Raw genomic sequence first — 24316 nt, forward strand, 5'->3', positions numbered from 1 at the left:
ACAATAATCCCAGTCATGCCCACTCACTCAGAAAACATTATGACAGTTGTTCTTCCTCCATCTTGTTTTTTCTTCTCTCAAGGTTGACTTCCCAACATGTGATGTCAAACAATCAGTTTACATTGGCAAGATGTTGGAACTGTTGTACTTTGATTTAAGATGTGTTAATGAAATGAAGAAATCACTTCATAAAAAATTAAAAGATCAAATTAAGGTTAAGTTTACTCCTAAGATTTTTAGGTCGAGAGTTTAGACAAGAACTATAATTCAGTTTGCTGGAATGCAGGCGTTACAGGACTTTCTCTACATGGGATGTCCGGTTGTTATTTCTTTCTATAGCATTTTAACTAGTCCCCACGCTGGTCACACTACAGATTTTTGTCTGCACTGGCAAGGTTACAGTGTCTGTTGCTATTCCTTTTGGATTTTGAATTAAGGGAAGGAACTCAAGCCTCTCCTTAGCTGGGTCTGCCTGTTATTAACGGTCTACTAACCTAATTGTTGTGCAACTAATTGGTATTGGGTCATTTGTTTTAGGGTTGTTTCAGGGGCTAAGTGCACTCGTAATTCACACAGAGACGAAACCACACATGGACACACACTGTCTTGTGATCCTAACATTTTGGAGGGTTTCATCAGGGTAGGGGGAAGAGGAAGTATGTCTGGTTAATGATTCCCGCTGGGTTAAAGCAGACAGAGTGGACTATTAAGATAAGGCAAAGAAACAGACTTAGCGGCACTTGGAACGCCGCCTGTGTGAATTAGACAGAGTAAGAGATTTTGAAAAGATCTCACAAACAACGCTCCCTTACCCAGCAGACAAGTTTAAATAGTTATTAAGATTGGCAGAGAATGCCATGGTGTGTTAACCTGTACTCTTTCTAAGCAGAATGTAAGAGCAGCCAGTTTCCTTCTGGATCTTAATAAGCGTGATGTAAGAGAGGCCCATTTCAGGGCTCTGGATCCAATAGTAGCGTGTAATTACCTTTAAGACCTGCTCCCTATGCTAAAGGATTAGCCGTAATCCATAACCAAAGCCATAACTATTGCTACGCTGCGTTAATTCCAGTCAGACGCATGCAACATGCAGTTCAGTTACTAGGATGCCGTCTGTCTTCATCTTCGTCCTCGTTCACCCTTTTCACTTCCACTCCGCTCCTCTCTCACCTTCTCATTTCAAATTGAAGTTGTTAAGCTTTATGCCCCTCCATCTGTGATGTCAGAATTGGACAGCGGTTTTCCTGTTGTACACAATCCAAAATAGAGCAAGAGTAAAAGTGATAGAGGGAATAAGAGTGGTGGAGAAAGAGACAGGGACAGAGAGAGAGAGTGAGCAAAAAAAAAAAGGGGGAGTAGGATTAATATCCTCAAAGGAGAGGTGCATAGGAGCAGAGGTGCTGTTGGTTTGAAATAGAGCTTAATATCCTGCTTTTACTGCTGATGGCAATAGGAATGTGTGTGTGTGTGTGTGTGTGTGTGTGTGTGTGTGTGTGTGTGTGTGTGTGTGTGTGTGTGCGTGTGTGCCTATTCTCTCCTTGTTGATGTTGTCTTTGAAGAAGAAGGATATAAAACACATAATGACTCAGAAAATACCTTACGCATGTGAGTATGTTAATAATTGTTTATAAGCTTCTTTAAATTTCTCTCTGCATTGATACACATATAGACCAGGTCTGCTTGCTTCTAAAATCAACATGTTGATTGTTACTTCTATGCAATCTCATGCTTACATGACGAAAATCCTGCTGCATTTTTAGTAGCTGGGAGAGTTAAAGTACTCCCAGTTTCTCCCTAAACTAAATCATAAGACCACAATCAACATTACAAACTAAACTATGCACAAAAATATTTGTGTGTAGGAGGGAATGATTAACCAGTGGAAAAAATACTTCAAAAACAAAAAGCAGGAGCCAGAATCTAAAAAAAAAAATGATATCCAATCTTAGTAGTGACAAAATATATTGTGCTTGTCCTGAGAAAAGGGATTCACTTTGCTGTGGGGGACATTTTTAGAACCAAACACTGTAATGACAGCAAGTAGACGTGACAGCACAAACTACCTGAAACGCCACCGTGCCACACAAATAAATATAATCTCTCTATAATGCATCAAAATACTTGACAAGCTCACAGGGATTACATTTTTTAAACCTTTATTTACCTTTACTTTTTCCACAAAACCAGTGTCTGATCTTTTGGCCGCTGAGCAGCTTTAGTAGAACAGCCAGGGGCGTACGGCCGGAGGGCTCACAAAGATACTAGACTGAATAGCTGTGGATGCAGAGAGGGGCCGATAGAGAACACCCATGTACAGAGTCCAGAATATTGTGCCCCTTTCTCCACCCAGACTTATTCTTCCGATATAACCACAAGCCAGCTCCTCTACCCTAGACTCACAAGAGAAAATTATATGTCAGTTATAAGTAAGTAAATTGTTTACCCAGCATCAGCCGTTTCGCCACACATCAATATAGACATGGATGATTCTGCAAAACCCTGGATTATGTTCAGCGATATGCTGCCATTTGTCTACACATCCAGTGTGTACTGTCTTTCCCCCTCGCTGCACAGAGGGCATGATACTTAATGTGCTAGAGCAACATTGACACTGGAAGTAGATCCAGTATTGACACGTGGGTGCTAGAATTGTGCAGCCCGCATATACATATAATAAGAAATGGTATTTAAAGTCCTTACGAGTATTTAAATTGTGCGTGCATCCTGTCCGGACTTTTTTAATTGTGCAGAATATACTGCTGTTATCTCACACCGTGGCGTCCAACCTAACTGAGCCCTGATGAATGATGCCAAACTGTTAAGTGCCCCATTGACCTGTGCATGTGTGTGCGAATTGGAGACGAGTGCTTGTTCTCAACGGTGAAGAAAAGCCTGTTGTAGGTCACCTCTGTGATAGCTCCAGCTCTCCTTATCACCATTTCACTCTGTCTATCTGTCCTTGCCGATCACTCTTCCTCTCTATCTCTCTCTCTCTCTGTCTCTCTCTCTCTCTCTTGCTGTCACTCACTCACCTTTTCAATCTTCCTTTCCAAACTTCACATCCCCTCCTCAAGGTTATCGCACATCAACTACTAAAATAGTCTGTGTGTGTGTGCGTGTGTTTAAGTGTATTATTTTCAGATGCTAGACCACCATAAAACATCAAAGTCATTTTTTGACTTGTACTGTCTCTACCTCACCACTTAAACATTTCAGGGTCTGCTGATTGCCTCTGTTTCTCTGTCTGTTTCTCTCTCACACACACACACATCTAAAAAGCACATGAAACCATACAAACACACACTGCCACAAAATGGTACGTGTCAGCTGGTTTACATCAGATCAGAGCCTGATTGGGAAAATGGCCATACCCTCAGTGCTCACACACACACACACACACACAACGAGGCACATTGCCTTCTCCCTGCCCTCTGGATAATTAATTTCCCAGATCGAGCATGTCCCACCATAAAGTGCTCTCCCCCCTTCTTGTGTCGCACTCAATCTGTTCCTCCTCTCTCCTGTGTCTCTGCGGAGCCTGGTTCATTTCAGTTCCCCTGGCCTTTGATTACGTTAGCCCAAAATGTCAGGCCAAAGAACATCACCTTGTACAACCTCTGCCTCTGTCTTTCTCTTTATTTCTCTTATATGTGCATATTTTTTATCTGGTTTGGAAGATATATCTCAGAGTTTTTTTCCACCACTAAATCAAGGGACTGCCCAGGTCCCTGTAGTTCTCACAGCTTTTAATTTGTTAATTCTCAGCCCACCACAGGCTAAAGCAACAGTCCCTCTCTTGTTTCTATCCTCCAGTGCGTGTGTGTTTCAAGTGCTTTATTTGGTATGTTGTTTACTACATTAGTTTTGACACTCTGTGTGACCCCAGTGAGTTTGGCTGGGTACTTTGAAGATGGGAATAGTGTGTTAATCAATCAGACAGTGAGCCCAGGTCAGAAAGGCATCAGAGGAGTTAAGTGACATCCACATGATGCTCATTGAGGTCAGCAGGTCACTTTACACAGTTTTTACACTCCTGTATGTTTATGTTCTCATGCATGTAAACACACCCCTGTGAGAACATTTCCCATGAGAGAACAGAGCCCAGAATGATGCACGATATTGATTCATGTCCTCCACGTTCATCCATGCAAAATAAACATAATAATTATGATTAGGAAAGATGGTATTGAAATAATCTCCTATATTCAACTTTATGTACTTTTTATGTGACCGTTTTTGGTACTTAATACCTTACTGCCTGCACTGTTTAAAACAAAGTAGCCCTGATAATTGATTTGTGACACTGACTGCCATGCCCTAATACATCAAGATGTCTTAAAGGGGTTGTGATCATACCATTTAAACATCTCAGACATGTTCTCACCATCTGTATATGGGTACTATTGCCCAACCCTAGTTACAGTATTAGGGGAGGAGAAGTCATGCGTCACTGTTGGCATTTATCTAACCAAATACAGCAGAATTAAAACCGCTTTCTTGCATATGCATGTCAGTATTAGTGTGTTGGCTAAACAAAGAAATACCGATTGTTACAGATTCTTGGAACTTCCTCAGTTTGAAAAGATGAGAAGTGGAAAAGGGGTTTTCTTTTCGTTTTGGGCAAACAGCAGCACACAGAAGAGGGCAAAGGCGAGGCCAAGTTTTTAAATGCAACACAAAGAACCAAGTGAATGTCTTTCACATTAGACATGACAGTTGTGCTCTCTGGAAAACATCAGCTATAATAAGCCTTTTTTTCTATTGTCCCTGTTGCCATATTTATACACACACACACACACACTGCACACATACACACACACTGCCTCACAGTGAATCTTTACCATATACAACCACTTCTTTCTTAAGCATTCTGTCTTCATCAGCAGCTAAAATATGGTGTATAGGGTTACAGCAGACAGGCATGGGGATGGATTCAGAGCAATAAGATAGCAGTAATGGCACACCATCATTTAGGAGAATGTAATAAGTGAATATCTAATAAGCCTGTAAAAGATGCTTAACCTCTGAAGCTCTGAGGTCAGGTATTGAGATAGGAGAATAAGCTGATTAAGGAAGGTTTCTTCTCACGTTGCGGTCATCACAGGATTGACCAACTCCTGACCCCACTGTTAAGAGTGCGGTTACCTTAGCCCAGATCCGCTCCTATGTTTGGATAAATCCGCTATTTATGGTGTTTGATAACGGCTTGTGCCTGATACGGAAAAGTAATAGGTTATGAATCTCAGTCTGGAGATAATGTAGGAGTTAATGGAACACCAAAGATTTAGAGTTTTTACTTGGTTATTCACCTTTGCTCTACATTTGTCACTTTGGTTCCTAACTAAACGCTCTGGGCAGTGTCTTACGCCGTAATTCTAATATTTAGGAAGGTCTTAGTGAAAGAACTGCAAGGCACACTGCTGTGAGCAGTTGCAGGATCTGGTTTTGACATAGGGATACCATTCCTAAAGGCACTAAATGGTCCGTGACAGTCTTTATATTGATCTGTTGATTGATTTGCTGTTTGGTGATTGATTGACAAGAAGATATGTTGGTTCAAATCCCAGGAGATGGTTAACTAAACTGAAGCAATTGGTTTTAAATGTGATCCCCACCTGTTTCTCATATGATGACATAGTTTTATCCCCGAATGACAGACTTGGTAAAAGACAGATGAAATGTGCCATACTCAAAATGAATGATATCCAGGATTTAAGGTCAATCTCTGTCTCTCTCTGCTTCTTTTCACACTAAAAGAGGAGGGTGCGCACACACACAGACGGATCCTAAAGCCATTTTCAGGCAGGGCAGCAGAGTGTGTCCTCATTACCGTCTGTGAGTGTGTAGTCACCACTCAGTCACAGTTCCGGCTGCTAAAATGGGATTTTCCCTTCTTTTCTCCTCTGACTCTTCCACCTCTTTTTCACCTTAACTTCTCTTGCATATCGCTTCATCTATTTCTTAGACAGAAAATCATTATCAGTCAGGAAAGACAATTTCCTGCTCCTATGGTCCCACATGCAGTGCCAGTCAGAAGTTTTTGAAAAACATATATTTTAACTTTTTTTTTTTTTTTGGTCAATTTTTAATCAGTGTAATTTTCAGTTATTAGCAGATACCCTAAAAAGCAAATTGATATGTTTTAATCATATGTTTTATTTGAAATGGTGTGGTTGTAATTAAATAAGGGCATAAGTGTGAAACAATTTTAGTCGCCACCTATACCGTCAGGATGTTGTATATCTAATTCACAGCTGAAGCTAACACTCTCCATGTGTAGCAACATAATGTGGCTTTAATTTGTTGACCTTTCCAGTAGACATGCCTTCAACATAGTGCTATATATACTGTAAGAGTCCCATTATACAAAAGTGTAGATGTTGAGAAATGTCTCACACACTTAACAGTTATCAAGGGAGGCAAATGTCACCTCACAAGGGACAAAAGGCACGCATTATTCAAATCAAAGATTATCTAACAGAGAATTTGTGCATGATGTATGTATGCTGAAAAAGCATTAGTACTTATTATACTAACAAAGGACATCAAGAAAATGGAAGAGCCCTATTTGAAATCATCTGACAGATGTTTTCCAATAAAATAAAAGTTTTTTTTCTGTGATATCTAGGTCTGCTCATACTTTACAATTACATTACATCATTTTTAACTAAGTGTATTTAACTAAATAGGCCAATCCCAGAATAAGTCATATTGTGTGCATCTGTAAGTCTTCATGTGTGACTATACAAAGATGTATTCATCTTTTTTTCACTTACTGTTCCACTGTTTCATAATGAGAAGAATGCAGTCGCATTGTGTTTCCACACAAACCAAATTATACTGATTATTAGTCTTTTCAACATTAATAAGACAACTTTTTACATAGTTTTGTTTGTGTGTTTGACCAATAACTTGCAAAACAAAGGCGCTGTGCTCAAATTGCACTCTCGATTTCTGACAAGGTTAACGAAACTGTTCGACTGCAGTTAAAAGGTTTTCACTGAAAGCGCCTCTCCTTTGCAAAAGTAGCCAATGATTTCCATTTGCCACCGGCAGTAGCTGGAGTTTACAGTCTCCTGATAAAGGATCAAAGGAAGAGGGAGAGAAGCAGCACACACACACACACACACATACACCAACACGGTTATTAGACTGTAATAGCAACCAGATGAACTTGTTGATAAGTGCTAAACAAGTTCAAACAGCATAACACTTGGTTTGTTCTGACAAAGGCATTATCTGACCTTCCAGTTTAGCAACTTTTAGAGCTTACGAAAATGTTTATGGCTATTTGGGATTCTCTTTGTCCACATAGCTATCTCAGACTTCCATATGTTTTCTTTATAAAGTCTGAAGCCTGTAAGTCAATAATTCATATTAGGAAGGTTATGTGCTTAGGTGAGTGCAGCACAGTAATCAGAAAATGCATGGACAATGTATTCACTTGCACTTTTTATACATTCACTGTGGCAGGCACCTGTCTTCCTCGATCCTCTCACTTTGTCAGGTTGAAAGAAGTTAAGTAGAAGGGGAAGAAAGAGGGACTGGAAGTTGGTGATGGGGTAGAAGAGGGAGTTCTGTTGTGTGGTTCACTTAATAATGAAGCTCTGCTTTTTTTTATTTGATCTCCCTCTTCCTCAAAAAAAAACTCCCAATCGCTCTGCAAGGGGGTTTTAACAACACCAATATGTGTGTCTTAACATCAGACGAGAGGTCTGAGCCCAGGTAATCGAATTTGGGATCATGTGATTGGACATGACAAGGGGTGCAGGGAGCCATTCGCCTACTTGATGTCTTTCCAGCCTCACACACACACACACTCCATTTTTTGAATTCTTTGCCAGGTCACCACTCTCAAAAAACAACATGGCTACTCAGTGTGCTGTTCACCCATCTGGCCTGATGGAGCTTCTTCCCCATGGTGCTGTTTTACATGAAACATCGTGTAACTTCAAAGACATGTTACTGCCTGTTTAACCATAATGTGCCATTATGCATGGCATCCGAGAGCATGCTGGAGTACAAAAGGAACCACATGTGGAGCACTCCAAGTGCTCATAGCTATATATTACATATGTTACTTACTGTACACAAGATCATTCTGTGTGTGTGTGTGTGTGTGTGTAGAGGAGACTCTACATTACATAGCTCTATCTGGACAGGAGGAATGAGAGCTAAATACATGCACTTGATTCAAAAAGCATAAGATTATTCATTTCCCCTCTGCTGTGGGAACAAACTGCCTCTCCACAGTGTAAGCACACACTCACACAAATAGGCACACACATAGGCACTCACAGGCACACACACTCTTGGACAGCGACTGTTACCCAGTGTTCAGTAACGTCAACAATCTGCTGATTGCATGTTATTTAATACTGTAATATGTGGAGGTATTTTGAAAAGTGCCGTTGATTCAAGAGATTCGATATGAAAAAAAGTTTGTAAAGATAAATTCTTCCCTCCTTACTGAAGTGGAGACGTTTGAGTCTCAAGCTTGTTTGCGGAAAAGTTTGAAGTGAAATGGATTTTTGCAAATGAGAAAACAACATCAGGGCTAAGTAACTATTTGAAGGTGCTGTCAAAGGCTTTCTCTGTCTTTACCCTCCTCTTTTCATCTTTCCCTCATCCCTCGCTCGTCCTCCTCCCTTCCCACTCTCATTAGTGATGGTTGTGAGAGAGTGGAGAACAAAGCCCAGGCCCTGCCAATCGATCACCGAGCAGCACTATCAATCGACTGGTGGAGCGCAGGTCCCCTCCATCTGTCCAACAATTGACGGGTCAAAGATGGATGAGGAAGATTGTTGTGTCTGTGTGTGTGTGTGTGTGTTTGTGTGTTAATGCAATAGAGAACGTCTTTATTTGAGATAGATTACAGAAGATTTAATCTCATCTTGTTTGTCAGCTCTACATTTTAATTTGTACTCTGTATTCAGGGAGTATCAAAAGAAGAACACGTGTGAGGTGTAGTGTGTATGGAGGCATGTATTCACACATGCTCCGAGGTGTAACAAAGCCCCCAGACACTGACATATATTTGTTTTGGTGGATACTCTTTACCCTGGCACTGTGTTTCTGCCCTGGCAGCAGTAAACACACACACACACACACACACACACACACACACACACACAGAGGCAGAATTACACACACACACACACACACACAGGCAGAATTAAATCATACACTGGCATGGAGTCACACTTTACCCTGGCACGATGTCACTGCCTTTCAGTGCCGTGACTCATGCCAACGTTTTAATGGATGAATTCTGCAAGTCTGAACAAGCATGGGTGTGTGTGTGTGTGTGTGTAAGATTTGTGCATGTGTGTGTGTGTGTTTCAGCAAGTATGTGTGTGTGTGTATGTGCCTTCAAGGTGTTATGTAAACATTTGAATTATGTGTCACAGCTGGGCAGATGACTTGCCCTGGTTTCTTGTCGAATTTCTTTGCGTCTCTCTGGGAGAACGATACTGCCACATTTGCATGAGAGAGGTTGTCAGACTAACACCTTTTCTTGTTTCTCTCTCTCCCTCGTTCCCCACCTCCACCTCCCCCCCCGCCTGTCTTACTCCCGTGTCCGCAGCTCTGATAGCCATAGGCCAGTATAGCAGCACCATAGAGACCGTGGATGCCGGCTGGTGTAAGGACATCACAGACCAGGGAGCCACACAGATCGCTCAGAGCAGCAAGTCCCTTCGCTACCTGGGCCTCATGAGATGTGACAAGGTAACGAGGCTCAGCCCGTAATGTCTGCTGCTGTCTGATTTCGCTGTGGTCGCAAAACCTCATGTGGATATGTTTTTTAGACAAAGCAAAACAGATTTTGTGCACTGCAAAACAGTATAAACATTTGAGGTTTTTGTCTACAGGAAAAACCTGCTATTTGATCTTTTGATTGACAGAACACTAATCTGCAAAAATTTTGATAATTAATTCTTCATTTGATTTTTTTTTTGTTTTGTTTAATTGCCAAATATTTGCTGGTTTCAGCTTCTACAATTTGAGCTTTTATTTCCATTCTCTCTTTAATTTTGTAAATCTGTTATCGTTACTGGAATTTGACGTCTTGGTCAAACAAAATAAGCACAGACGTCTTCTTGGACTCTTGGAAATTGCATTTTATGGACTAATGACCACATTAATGATAATTATAATTATTTCCAGTCCCCCTTGCTTTAATGCATTTGTGACCCTCCTTTTCTTTTTGTGCTCTGAATGTGCACGTCTGATTGCACACCTGTTACCATTGTAAGTAAGTAACTAACTAAATAATAGAATATGTTTGCTACCAGGAAAACATGTATTATTAATAATACATGTTGAAAATAATAACTATAAAAATACAATATGAAAAAATATTTTAAATCCAATTTTGCTTCTGCTCAGTGATGCAACAATGCATATATATTGACCAAGATACTTTCAGGGCATAAATCGTATATAAAAATGTCTGTTAGTTGACACATTTCTGTCATCTTATGGTTTATATATATTGCTCAACTGTAGTGCACACACATAAACACAGAGACGTTATTAAACACATACACCTGAACCCTCAACAGACCCAGGTTATGGCAACTGGCCAATTAAAAAGCATCCAGACGAAAGCATGGGGAGTGCTAAGCCACCACCACCTGTGCCCAGTATGTCTATGTGATGCATGTTTGAGTCAGCGTGTTGGGTGATAACAGAAGTAAAGTGACATAATGACCCCTCTCAAACCTACTTTGAGGTTGCCTCTGGGTCTGAGGGACGATCTTTCCAAAGTCACCCTTAAACTCTCATCTGGCCTCTTACCCGTCCAATCACAAACGTGATGGAGGCACATTTAGGTGTAGTGCCATGGAAACAACTCCACCTACCTTTTTAATTGGTTCAGTATAGTCTGTACTACACAGATGCCTCCACTTAGTGTGGGATCATTCAGTCTGACATGAGTGGGATGAGGGCAGACAAGGAATGGAAAGCAAACAGCTGGCTTAACCTAAAAATGTTAGAATGTACTGATATTGTATAGCCTAGTGTCTTGTACTGTGGCCTGGTGCAAAACATAGACCATAATCTCAATGCTGGTGGGCCTCCATATGGTGAGTGTAACAGTATGTTTTAATGAGCCTTTTGTTTTCAGGTTGAGGCTAAATTTTACATTTGGGTTTTGGGCTGAACAAATTTAAAAGCTCTCTGCTGTGCAATAAAAAGTACTAGTAGAAGTTGGCAGCGAGGCAAAGGAGGGAGGAGAGATTTTGACTTATAGTCGGGGCCTTTCACCAGGTTGGGAACTCATCATTTTTATTTCTTCATTATAAAATCAGTGATATCTGCGTGTCGCGGCCCGAAGGTTGACCTTATGGATTTCTCTGATAAAAATGCCTACCCGGAGATCGTTAAGTGCGACAAGAACATCGGTGTATCATATTTATCTATTTATACTGTAATAAAATTATAACATATGAGGGTCTGACAGTGACCCCATATGTAAGGTCTCAGTGATGAAGCGGTGTACTCAATTCACATTATTGCGGACATGAATGTGTATCTATCATATTTATCTAGGAGTAATAAAGAGCAACTGCATTACATAGCAGGTGATCACTTAGATTCCATTTTCATTTAGTTTCCCCCCCTGCCTCGCCGACTCAGTGACCCAACAATCAATATCTACAGCCATGCTAATAAAAGTCTGTTCTGGAATGACCTACATCTTTACTGGAATAACAATTTTTCTTAGTTTCTCTACACTGTATGCTTTTATGATCCTGCCTTCCCAATGAGCAAATTCACCCATCCCTCTGCCCTTATTTATCTATCCATACCTCTCTTCAGATGTGATATTCATACACTTAGCCTTGAGGAGAAAAAGGTAAATAATTATTCTCCTTCTGCTCTAATGTGGGAATGTGGGGATGACACAGCTAAATAAAGCTGTAATTGGTGCTATTAGAGTTGTAATGGAGTGTGAATCAAGCAGAGAGAAGAGTTTGACAGTTTCCAAGGTCAATACATTACCAGCTCTGAATCACACAATTAATTCACTGCATGCTTGCCCCCTTCACCCATTTTTCTGTCTTCCCTCTTTCGTGCCCTAAAATTGTGTTTAGCATTGCAAATGAGCTTGCGGCACTGATGAGGATTGGTTAGGCTTGTGTGGGAAAAAGACCAGCCCACAGCAGCTACTTTCTTTGTTTTTTGTTGTTGTTGTTGTTGATGTTGTTTTTCATTATATCAAGCTAGGAAGGGAGTAACAGTAGATAAGGTCAGGTTTCAGGAGGAGACAGAGAGAGAAATAGGGGTAATACGCAGTTCGCTCAGAGGGAAACGAATAAACAGAAATAGGTTGTTATTACTGAGGTCACGGTGAAAATAAGAGCTACAGAGCGAGTTAAAGAGGTAAAAAGGTGAGAGGCAGAGATGGACCAGGGGAATTCTGGTTATCTACAAGTCAGCCTACGGGCAGCAGTGGCCATGCTCTGCCTTCTCCTCACCTCCTACTCTGCTCTCTCTCCTCCCCTCCATCCCTCAAACCTTTTGCTCTCCTCTAGAGATTCTTCAGCCGCCTCAACTAAAGATTAGTGCTTCTATTTTTTTGTCTGACATTTAATTAGATTTTTGTTTTTTTTTGTAATATATTTATTTATTGTTGCTAACACTCCTCTTCAAACACAACTTGTACAGTAGTTATGTACTGTTGTAGACTTTCCAGTGTGAAACTCATAATTCAAACCTCTGCCAACACTGCTTCTCTTTGTTGACTTCTAAAGTTTTAAAAAAATGTCATAAAATAAAGCTTTATAGTCATTTTCTCTGCAGTTTAAAGTGCTTTGACCACTGCTTGGTGAAAAATTAGAAGTAGGTTTCACAGTGGTCATAATGTGTGTTGCATGCTGTGTCTTTTATATGAATCAAATCAATATCTCAAAGTACTTTGTAAAATTGTATTCAGTATTTGCCATGCATTCAATTTGGTTCTGATTTTGTTTTTTTTTGTTTTGCATTTGACATTTCAGCCTCTCACTGTGTTGTATCATGCTTTATTTGTGTATCACAACAGTAAAATCCAGAGGCATGTCCAATTCAATCTCGGGGCAAACTAATCTCATCTCTGCACTTAATGCAGTTCTGGGAAACGCAGAAGCTCTGGGATAACTCTCAATTCCGCAAGGTTCCAACATAATGAAAGTCTTGTGCAAATTACTTAACTTTAGATTCCTTTCAGCCACAGCTTCTCTTTTTTTATGTTGACAAATCCATTTGAATTTCTATCCTCATGCCTCATTTTATTAAATTCTCCGTTGTTTAATATAAAGCGTAGCTGCACATTCTCAGTGCATCCATTTTCTTTCTTCAGCCTAGGGTTGACAGCACGAGTGACCAGCATATAAGGTCAGCGGTACTTCCTCTTCAGTGACGTAGAGTACATGATGTGCTTGTGTGCTCTTAGGTTGTTTGAGAACTTTATAGAAGATCACTTTATATAAAAACACAAGACAAGAGGAGGAGGTAATTCCAGGAAAAACTACTTTGCTGTAGAATGTGTTCTCTGCTAAATTTGGGTGGTATTTTAACATGGTTGAGCTTGATAGATTTTAATTGGTTCAACACTTAACTTGACCTATAAGTACTTCCATTTATTCAACTCAATACCAGGATCTACACACTTGAGAAATCATCTCAATATTTACCCATCAACCAACTACTCTCTGAGCCAACATACTGTAGCTAAGGGGGTCGTGGACAGTGGCCCCAACCTGAAATAATTTTGCTTTGCCTACCAACCATGAATGTTTGCATTGTGAAAATAAATTGTTATATACTCTCACACACAGTGGCCTGCTTTGGCAAGTAGTTATTTCTCGTGAGAGCTGTGTTGACAGTGTTTTAGACATATTGCAAATACTCCAAAGTTAATCTTTCCCTTACAAGGACTTTGCTTGGTTTCCAGTCAGGATGTGTATGTTGCAGGAATTTAGTACAAATAACTGCTACACAGGTAGAAAAAAAATACGCTGGGAATAGAGCCGATTATATCGAAGTAAAAAAAACAGACTACCTCTAACCACTATTAGGGCTAGCCTAAGCCTGTCCGTCTCTTATATCTTACAGATGTTCAGGTAAATTCTACACCCGACATTTGGCTATTTAAAATAAATCATGGTTTGATTGTCTCTCTATTTTTTTTTCTTTCCCTGCCTCCTCCTCAATTTTTTTCCTTCTGCCCCCTAAAGCTTCCTCCCGCACTAACTGATGTGGAGTTAGGTTTCAGTGGGTTCTGTCAGTTTTAGACAAATACAGTCTTGTGATAACCTTGACACACAGTGTGGACAGCCCAGTCAGCCCTTCATCTCAGCGGTGCAGCTCGGGCCTGTGTAAATTTGTTTGGAATTGTCAAAACGCTGGGAATTTTAATGTAACAGCTTCCCTGAATGTCACAGGATTTGGAACGTGTAGAATTCATTTAAGAACTGTTAACAGGATCCATCTGGCTCTCCTCATGTGGAGTTGTGTGAAGGATTGATTTCCACCGTCACAGTTTATACAAACGTGCTTCCGTACTGTATACATTTTACTGCCAGGCAGCCTGAATTTTGTGTCTGCAGCCTTTTGGACTGATATGAAGAATTTGTTCACTCTTTAACTCTATACAAACGCAGACCCAGGACAAGCACAGATCTGAGAATATTTTCTTATTTAGACTCTCCTTTTAGTAGCTGGGCGATATAAATTTGTAATGCTATGGAATTTGTGCGTTTGACTTTTTTGCGTTTGACTTTTTTTTACGTCCCTCCACATCTGTCTGAAGGATTTCCTTTGTGTCTCAGTGTGTTTATACGTGCTGAAATGCAACATGTCTGTGTGTAACTGCGTGTGTTCTCTGAGAGGAATTTATGTTATTTGCTGTTAACACAGCTCATAATGGAGCATTGAAATCAGAACCCCTCCAGGCCTGGGCAAATGGCGTGCTCCGCCTGCTTCAAATGATTACATCCCTCTACCCTCAGGGCCAAACGACCCCCGTTCTAGGGAGGAGGAATGCGATTGATCCAGACTCACCCAAAAATAATCAAATCAATTCATTTTGTCCTCTCTCAGCTATGACTATGTGCCAGTCTTTGAAGTATTCGGCTGAAAGACACAAGGAAAATGTGCCTTAATCTCCTGAAAAACTGATCCTTTTTGCCTTGCATATGTCAGTGCATGTGTCTCAGAGAAGCCCTGCTCCCCAGTGAGTCTACTGTTAAATGTTAGGTCCTCTCTGTGGGAGGAATTCATCTTTCTACACTTCCACAAGCACAATGGAACATTATGTATTAATCCGGGCTATGCTTTGGAGCGGTGAAACTCAGTTCACTGGCATCAGAGGTAATTTTCAGCTAAAATTATAGCAATGTTGTAACAACATTCTGCTCTTTGGACTGCCCAGACCCAGAGACGTACAGACGCACATAAACATGTCATTTTTGCCAAATGCTAGTGCTGTAACATTTATAGGTTTATAGGTCCAATCACAAGGACAGGGATCCAGTGGGAAGCTTTATTGATTTGAGCAGAAACATGCTGTACTAGTGAACAGTGTGACTCATTGCACACTTTATCCTGACACTGTTTTCATATGTCTCCTATATGTGTTATGTCGCTGTTTTCTAAAATGGGCCCTCTTGGCTACTCTGTGAATATTAAGAGCCTTCATCCTCTGTTGATGTATCACTTTGGGGATTTTAATCTCACTCAGCCTCAGTGGAATGTTTTCTTAAGAAGCATTTTCACAGCTTGCTCAAATGTACCTCTTTTTTCCCCTCCCATCCTGTTGTCTATTCCCTCTGCTTCCCTCTTCTCTTGTCTCTGTTCTCTCCCCACATCTTTTTCACCCCTCTCCTCTCATCTCATCTACCTTTTTTTTTTTTTTTTTTCCTCGTGCTGCTTCTTTTCCACTACTTCATTAGAGTGAAAACAAATGGGCAGTCCAGGTTGTGAAAGAGAAAGGGGAGCAAACTCACACCGTCAGCACGTAGCCGGACTAGGAAAATAATGACACTGACTGCTACTGGCCCCTTAAGGGACAGCTGGTAGAGAAAGTAAAAGTTATCATAGCAATGGAGGAGAAAGTAAAACGAGGGGTGGCCTTGAGGAATAAAATAATTTAGAAATGATTCAAGGAATGACAGAAACTCAGAGAAAATAAAAGTAAAATTAGATAAAAGGAAACAATAGAGTGGATGCTGGCTAATCCTTTCACAACCCCCCCCCCCCACCCTAAAAAAGAAGTGTTTTGTGTAAGCAGTTTTGAAGTGTGCTTCCATTACCTGAACTGAGGTGGAGTGGCGTTTGGGGAACAGGTATGAGCACCGCTGCACCACCCCCAGATAGAGCAACCAGACAGACCTTGTTAAAAGAACAGACATCCCAATCAATATGGTCGTTCCACTGGTGCATCCAGCTGCCGGGGACTATACACAGATAGGCACGGCACAGCAATTTGCAGACATAAACAAGGGCCTAATTGTTCAGGGCCTGGAGGCTTGGAGTGAGGAAAACAAAGATGAAGTATAGTGAAGAGTTAAGAGGCATTTTAAGTCTCGTTTAGGAAATGAGAGTTTGGGAGTTGAGCAAAACTTTCTTTGATGAGTGTTGTTATTGTGAACGGCGGGGAACCTTGGTTTAAAGGCTCCTGAAGTGAAGGGGAATTAGGAGAAAAGATCCTGCATGCACAGCATCAAGTGGAAGATAGACAGGTTCTCTGTTTCCTATTTTCCGGGCTTTGGTCAGACTCGAATGTTCAAATTCGAGAGAGTAGTTTGAAAGAGTCATTTGCTATTTGTGATTTTCAGTGTAATCTTGGAGTCTCATCCCACACAGAAGAGCCGTATTGATTGGCAGTCTTAACTGAAGCTGCCTCCTGATCATCCCTTCATCTTGTTTCTAAAGGGCAGGAGCAAGGGACAGTGAAGGAGAGAGGGTGAAATAAAGTGAGACACTGACAGAGTTCACTGAGTATCTGAAGGGAATCTCAGAATTGCCCTTCAACAGAAATCTGCCACACACACACACACACACACACACGTAAACCTGACCTCACCTCTCTCACACACACTCATGCGTTTCTTTGCCTTCTCTCCACCTTGTCGTCACTTTATTTTTGCCCCTCTTCCCTCCTTTTTGTTTCGCCGTTTCTCCCTCCCTCACCCTCCTCTAAGCAAGGACAGCCAAGGTTGTCTGAATTTTGGATGCCGCTCACATCTTTTGTTCATTCAATTAATTCATTCAAGTTGCCCCCCTGTCTTGTCTTTCAGCCTTCCCCCTTTCTCGCCCTCCCCTCCTTCTCCTCCCTCGTCCAGTGCTGTTTACTCATCATAACGGAGGTCAACATAATCTCATGGAGTCATGGGCAGACAGTAGACAAAGACTCAGTGTGGCTTGGATACTCAGACATGCCAATCCTGATATGTTTTTGGGCAATAACTAATGTTCATCTGCATGTGTTTTTTTTTTCCCTTTGCCCAAACATTGAGAAAGACAGCAGGTGGTCACAGCCCATTTTTAGCCTGCAGGCACAGTGTCTGACTGCGTTGCTGATGAATTAGCTATTTAATGCTAATGACAATGTAGCTCCATTCACTGAATGCTCTGTCTGTACAAATTTAATACATCCAGACGAGCTTTGGAAATTTTTGTGGAGGGATCGATGAAGCCTCTGATTGATGTCCAGCTTTCTAATTGATTGGAAAGACCGAAGCCAATAGATGTAAAAGCTTTGAATAAGTTCTCCTGTTTTGCAGAGGAAGTGTGTAGCCAGAAATAGTGTTCCTATGACCTTTGGCTGCTCAGTAAACGTTTGAGGAAAAAGAACAATTTTCACCCGAGAGCTAGAATTCAGAAAAACAAAGATACAGATTTATCAAGCTGTCAAGATGTGTGTTTGTACTGACAGAAGAGAACAAAAGGCTTAAATCTGTGTACACAATGTTGTTCACTGAGTTTTTTTAAATACAGAAGAGCTTGACTTTAATTGCAGTGTTCTCATTTGATTATGCAAAATTAACCCATAATTTAGAATAATCACTCTACATTAGGTGGTGTCCACGCGTTAGACTTACAGATGAGATCACTGAGTGTTGCTCACTGCCTTATTTGTAACTTTGACCGGTCCACAAATCTGATCCGAGCGTGAATGGTGTTCGTCCAAAGGACAGGGTCAAGCTGTCCTTGTTCTTTTTTCATTCTAAAGAACAAGAGAGTCATGCAAGGCAAAAAATTAAACACAGTAGCTCTGTTGTAATTATCTTTAAGGAATTCTGCTTGTGTCTGACCTCCAGTAAGCTGCTCTGGAATTTCCTATAGTTTCTGCTGTGTGCGTGTGTGTGTGTGTACACCCGCCATACACCAGTGTGCTGTTTGTGATTTGAAGACGAAGAAGTGGTTTTAGTTTACAGGTCATTTAACCGATCGGTTATTATCTTATTGTACATGATCCCAACTCGTCCCTGAAGTAGGAACATGAACTCACCTCTCTCTCTTACTCGACACCTCTCGCTCTCTCTTTATTTCTCCAGTGCTCTTTCTCTCTTTCTCCTCCTCTCTGTGTGTTTCAAACGATTCCATCAATTTAAACACTGCACATTAAGCTTTAGTGCTGCTAATATACAGTGTCTTGAACAAGTGGATTTGTTTTTACTACAATTTGATATCTCTGTGTCTTAGAACAGAGGTCTTCATTGGTCAGAAATGTTGAACCTAATCCGAAACAGACCAGGGGAAAACCAAACCAAACTGATTCAATTAAATGAATAATAATAGATATAAATAATCTGAAAAGGACTTGAGGACAGTCAGACCACATTCAGAAAAAGACCCAAAGAGAATTGGACCAGATCCAAAATGTCTTTCTTCATGATGATCTCTCAATCTTTGTGTGATGTCATGGCTTTTTTTTTTTTTTTTACCTTTATAGCACTTAAGATAAGCACCTTATGAACAACAAGGGCTACACAGCTCCTTAGTCCATCTTAAATTTTAATTAGCTTTATTTCAATTCTACCTAATAGATGTTAGCTGTGATAATGTTTTTTGTGTTTGCTTTTCTTAGATTAACAAATAAATTGTGCAAAGCCACTTGAGTTATGGTATGTTTTCCTCCAGTCTGCAGAGATAAGAAGGCCGGTGTGGAGAGAGGGATTGGGCTGAGCCTCGTACACATTCCTTTAGTTACCTTTGTCACGCGTGATGGAGTGTGGGGTTTACAAACCTGGCCTCCAAAACCTCTTTCTCTGACCCTGTTCAGTTGAGCCCCCATTCCTCCATTTGTGTGTATGTGTGCGAGGGTATGCACTGACACCCTGCTTTTCAGTTCTGTTGCTGTCTGATATTGTGCAGGGATGCGGGTGTGTGAGCAGGACCAGACCTTAGTTGTCGCAAGCGGTGCCTGACCTGGTTTTTAAAAGCACATTCAGAGCCATGCACTGCAGATTTCTGTGAGGGTCGCTTGGCTTTCTGAGACTAAATCAAAATGTTTGAGCTTGGGCTTTGCTCGGTAAAGAGCAGTCTATTCCTAAAGCTTCCAAGCCAATGCATCAATAGTTCATTTAGAAATATTGAATCCTTCAGAATAAGTTTGTAGCGACCTCTTTTCTTTCTCAAATCCTCTGCTTTGTTACTTTCTTTCTTTTCCATTCGTTCTTCTCTCTCTTATCAGAGATGGAGAACTATCTTTCAGTTGTCCAGTCACTCATTTAGAAACTTTACAACTGGGGCTTTTCCTCTGAGCAGTTTAAAGAAGGCTATAAATCTGGCCTGTTTAAATCCAGACTCGTCTAAGCTGCCTTTTACTAAGACCTGATGCACTGCATTCTTCTGCTGCCTAAACAGGCTTTTTAAACATTTACCCCAAATGTATTTACTGGTTGACTGATACACTCTGTACATGGGAGAGGACAGGGAACGGGGGGTATTTGTCTCTCTTTATGGGCCTGGGACTAGCAATGGCTGCCACATGGCCTAAAAAAAAAAGTAGATGAAGAAAAAAAAAAGGAAAAGAAAAAGAACCCTGCAGACCTGGACTGAATTTAATGAAAACACAGAGGAAATAAAACAAATAGGGCCTTTTTTTATTATCACAGAAAAAAGAGCAAACAGAAAATGACTTTGTTTCCCGATATTTGCATGCACATTCATTTAAATTCAGTTCTGACGTTGTTCAAAATCAACAGTTAATGTTTTATTGCTTTTCTCAGGGTCATTGTCGCTCCGTACAATACAGCGCTCTGTGGATTTGATGTATTCAGAAGCGAAGGACTTTTTTTTTTCTTCTCCCATTTCCTAAACTCTCTTCCTCTCTCTTTATTCCATTTCCCTCCCTTGATTGCTAGGAGCACTCAGAGGGTGTTCTCACCATGCCGGTCTAATATGATATGCATCTACGTGTTTGTGTATCTGATTATCGATTTACGACCCTGTTCTTCTTTTTCCCACTGAGAATGTGGACTGCCGCTGCATTAGTCATCTTTACAACGTATTTTATAGCGCTGCTTACAAGGGGAAGGCTCAGCTCTTGCGGTAAATGTATATTTTACGTGGTGATAGAGTGCATTTGCATCAGAGGGATCAGTCTTAAAAAGAAAAAAAGAGCTCACTGTTAAGAAAGAGAGGACATGGGAGCACTCCAAGAGAGAGCAGAGGTCAGCTGGGGGAACTTACCTTCATCTGTCATGTAAAAGTAGAGCAGCAGTTGTCAACAAGCACTCACAAACACAACCCTACCGGCTATTCACGTTCACTGTACAGCATGTTCAAATAAAAGGTGCTTTTTGCCGAACAGCATATCAGACATACATCTTTTTGTTTTCCCCTCATCCCTCTCTCGCCCTCTTGTAAACCCTGACAACGGCACATTACCCGTCAGCATGCATTACGCCACACTTAGATCTACAGGGCAGCATCTTTGAAGTTAAAATGGGGGAAAATATCATAAGTATAGGCCTCGCTCCAGATAGCTGTGGCTGCGCTCCCAGATGCTTCTCAAAGATTAGAATCATCAGCGAGTAGTCTGCTCTATCATATGGCTTCTCCTACAGACTTGGCAGCAGGTTTGGAGGGGGGGGTTGTGCACTGCAGGATCAGGACTATATGGGGTGAAAGAAAAAAAAAAAGAAACTCCATGCCAGAGGCATATATCAGAAGCACAATTCAGTCACCAGAGGCCCCAGTACTTTGTGATATCATTTTTAAGCTTGTGTTGCCTAGCAACAAAATACCGTTAAGCACAGTTTTGCCCAGTAACAAAATTTCACTCTAGGAAGAAACAGCTGAATCACTGGTTTGAAGAAGTCTGTGGCACAACTGTTGTAACCAGAGGACTCCCCTCTCTGCCAGCCGGTTACCCACAGCATTTGGTCTGACCTTCATGTCTAACATCAGCTCGGAGCTGCAAATACCAAGCAGGTGTGGTGATGTCATCACATCTCGTTCAACATACCACAGAGCCATGCAAAGGGCACACAGCCTTGTTCTGGAAAAGAGAAGAACTGTAGCTGTGGACTCCGGGAACTTGCTAGGAGAGAGTCTCTTTTACAGAGGGCTGTTGTTTTCAGGCCAGAAAAGACTTGCAATAACTCGAGTTGTCATTTCGCATAGTGGAGGAGAGTTAATGGATGCCATGATGTATAAATGCTCCTGTCAACTGATTTTCTGTCAACAAGATTTTCTATCCACAAGCAAGAAGTTGTTTTAAAAATGAACAGAGGCATTTGTCATCCCCACATGCCAATTAATTAACGTAAATCTCAGACCAGGTACAAGTCTGTGCTGTCTTGTAACCGTTTAACATTTATACAGACTTGGATTTGATTGATAGTAAAATCTTTTTTTTTTCTTCAGTCTTGATTTGCATTTCCTTCTGCAATAATAGAATGTTTGTATTCTAATTATTTCTATATTATGTGACAGTAATTATATATACTGTATATATATGAACAAAAACATAAAAAGAATGGTCTGCAAGTTTTTTTTTCTTTTCGTTTTTTTTTATATCAACAACAAGACAGATCAGTGCAACGGTCTTTATGTGATTTGCATTAAAGTGATCTTGTTGCAACTCAAACATTTAGCGTTGCCGCAACCAGCAATTAGGGAATGATTCAGCGTTTTGATTGGGAGCCATTTTGTGTGTGCCGTGTTTGCTCAGCAAGTGAAGCTGCACTAAATTAGCATTAATGAATGTTATGGCCTCCCATCAGTTTGACAGGTCTATTCTTTAGATCTGTTTTAATTGTAATTAAGCCCTGATTAACGAGCTGGGGGATGTTTCATTCTCTTTTCAGGAATATAGCATAATATGTTATGAAGGCAATCAGGGCTTTGTCATTTCGTCTGCTAATGAGGCTCAGCAATATGTCATAACAATCTTAACTTCTCTCTGTTGTAGAGGCTTAAGGATGTTTCAGTTAAGCTGCTCCTTTGCCCCTGCTTTGGTTCTCTGTGAAGTCAACATGTGGCCATCTCTGTAGGCCAGCCGCAGGTGTTTGTCTGGAGAAAACAGGTGTGGGGTCGCCCCCGTGGCTTAAGTCCTAAGAAGCTGAACATGAACCGCAACATCTCCAGTTCAGGCAGCTTTATTGGATCTTTCTCTCCCTCGTTTCCTGTCATCTCTTCACTGCCGCTACCTAATAAAGGCATTAAATGTCCCCCAAAAATAATAAAAAAGAGAAGAAAAAAACAGATGTGTGATCCGGCATCACATAAAAGCTAATGATCGCTATTTGAAGCTAGTTGGTAAATTTGTTGAAAAGGATCCAAGAGTCGACAGACCAGACAGTCTATGAAAAGCTCTCAATTCATGATTAAAGGTGGTCACACACCCGGGTCAAATCCCAGAAGAGGGAAAGCAGAGACTACATTCATCCTTGCTTCTAAGAACTACTGCTTATTAATAAAATTGACTTGATTTGTTGCCTTTGCAAGGATTTATATAACAGTATTTTTCAAAAGGATGAATAGAAAAAAAACAACAACCATAAAAATAACAGAATTTACAGCCAGAAAGTAAAAATCTCAGCCTCACTGAACCATAGAGAAGCAGAGGGTGTAGCCAGTTACAGCATCTTATTTCCGAAAGTGTGCAAACGAGATGACATAATTAACAGACGGCATCAAACAAGTGAAAACGATGTGGAACATAAATACCGCACTTGTGTTTTTTTTTTCCATGGAATAATTTGAGGAAGGTTACAGCCTCATCGCTCCACATCCATCTGATGTTCTGATCTATTTTTTGCTATTCAGTGGAAGGTTCATGTACGCCATGAGTTACTATTATTATTATTATTATTATTACAAATCTCCCAAGTCTTTTTCCATTGTACATTGTACCATTGTACTTTTTTTTAGCAATTTTTCCTGAATCTCCACTCTTTCCAGGTTTTTCTTATGCACTGATTGAAAATGTACATAAAAACACACTTTTACAACACAGGTGACTTTTGGCCCAGCTAGTGAATCTCATGAAATCATGTCTGAAAAGGGGGATACATATATAATCCTCATTGTTATATCCTTTTTCATGCGCTCAGTGAATACATTTCTAGGCAAACTCTCTCCTGTTTTGTTTTGTTTTGGGTTTTTTTTTTGCCCGTGTGGTCAACATTACTGTTTCACTTGTTGAGTTTGATCTTTTCAGTACAAGAAGGATACTGCTGTTTTGTAAAACTATATGGTAGTGGGAATGCTCGCATGCGCTGATAAAAAATAAAGTTTAAGGCAATATCCTGAAATCCACGCTCATTAATGCATCAGCTTTACTAATGAATCATTGATCAGAGCACTGTAAGTGTCTCTGGAATTTTCTCATTTCCACTCTCACCCGCTGCTCTAATGCACCTTTCCAGCGGTTGAGGTGTCACAGTATTATTTCAGATTTTAAAGCCGTCTGTGGTAAAGAATGATTTGAGACAGAACTGAGGCAGGACTGTTTTTTTTGTTTTTTTTTTTTTTTGTGCTTATCCTCAGAATTTTCTTTTCACGTCTCACATCAGAAAAACAAAAAATCGATGAAAGTAAGAAAGAACCTTTGACCCTGTGGTCTTGATTTTATTCTATATTTCCTGTATTGATGATAAGTGTCTGCTAAGCTTCTGTGTGTTGGCATCGAGAACCTGAACTCCAGCTCGCTTTCTTCCTTGGCAGTCAAACGGAAGGCTGTTGTTGCCTTTAGTCTTATTGAAACTTGTGCTGTGTAGTTTCCATCTTCCTTCTGTGACCTGAAAGGCATTGGTGGTCTGTTCACTAAAGCACACTGATTTCTCTCTCTGATTTTGCTGGCGTTGTCCTGACA

At 40.7% G+C, this 24316-nt stretch overlaps 1 protein-coding gene across 1 annotated transcript in view; it reads left to right on the plus strand.

Annotated features, from left to right (window-relative positions):
* Positions 1-24316, plus strand: part of fbxl17 (F-box and leucine-rich repeat protein 17) — a 204701-nt gene that overhangs the window by 175867 nt on the left and 4518 nt on the right. Inside the window, exon 10 of the mRNA XM_027277410.1 lies at positions 9584-9726. Within this exon, the coding sequence (XP_027133211.1) occupies positions 9584-9726 (143 nt within the window). The remainder of the gene's footprint in view (positions 1-9583; positions 9727-24316) is intronic.

The sequence above is a fragment of the Larimichthys crocea genome, chromosome III, assembly GCF_000972845.2.
Source record: "Larimichthys crocea isolate SSNF chromosome III, L_crocea_2.0, whole genome shotgun sequence".
In the NCBI taxonomy this organism is placed as follows: domain Eukaryota; kingdom Metazoa; phylum Chordata; class Actinopteri; family Sciaenidae; genus Larimichthys; species Larimichthys crocea.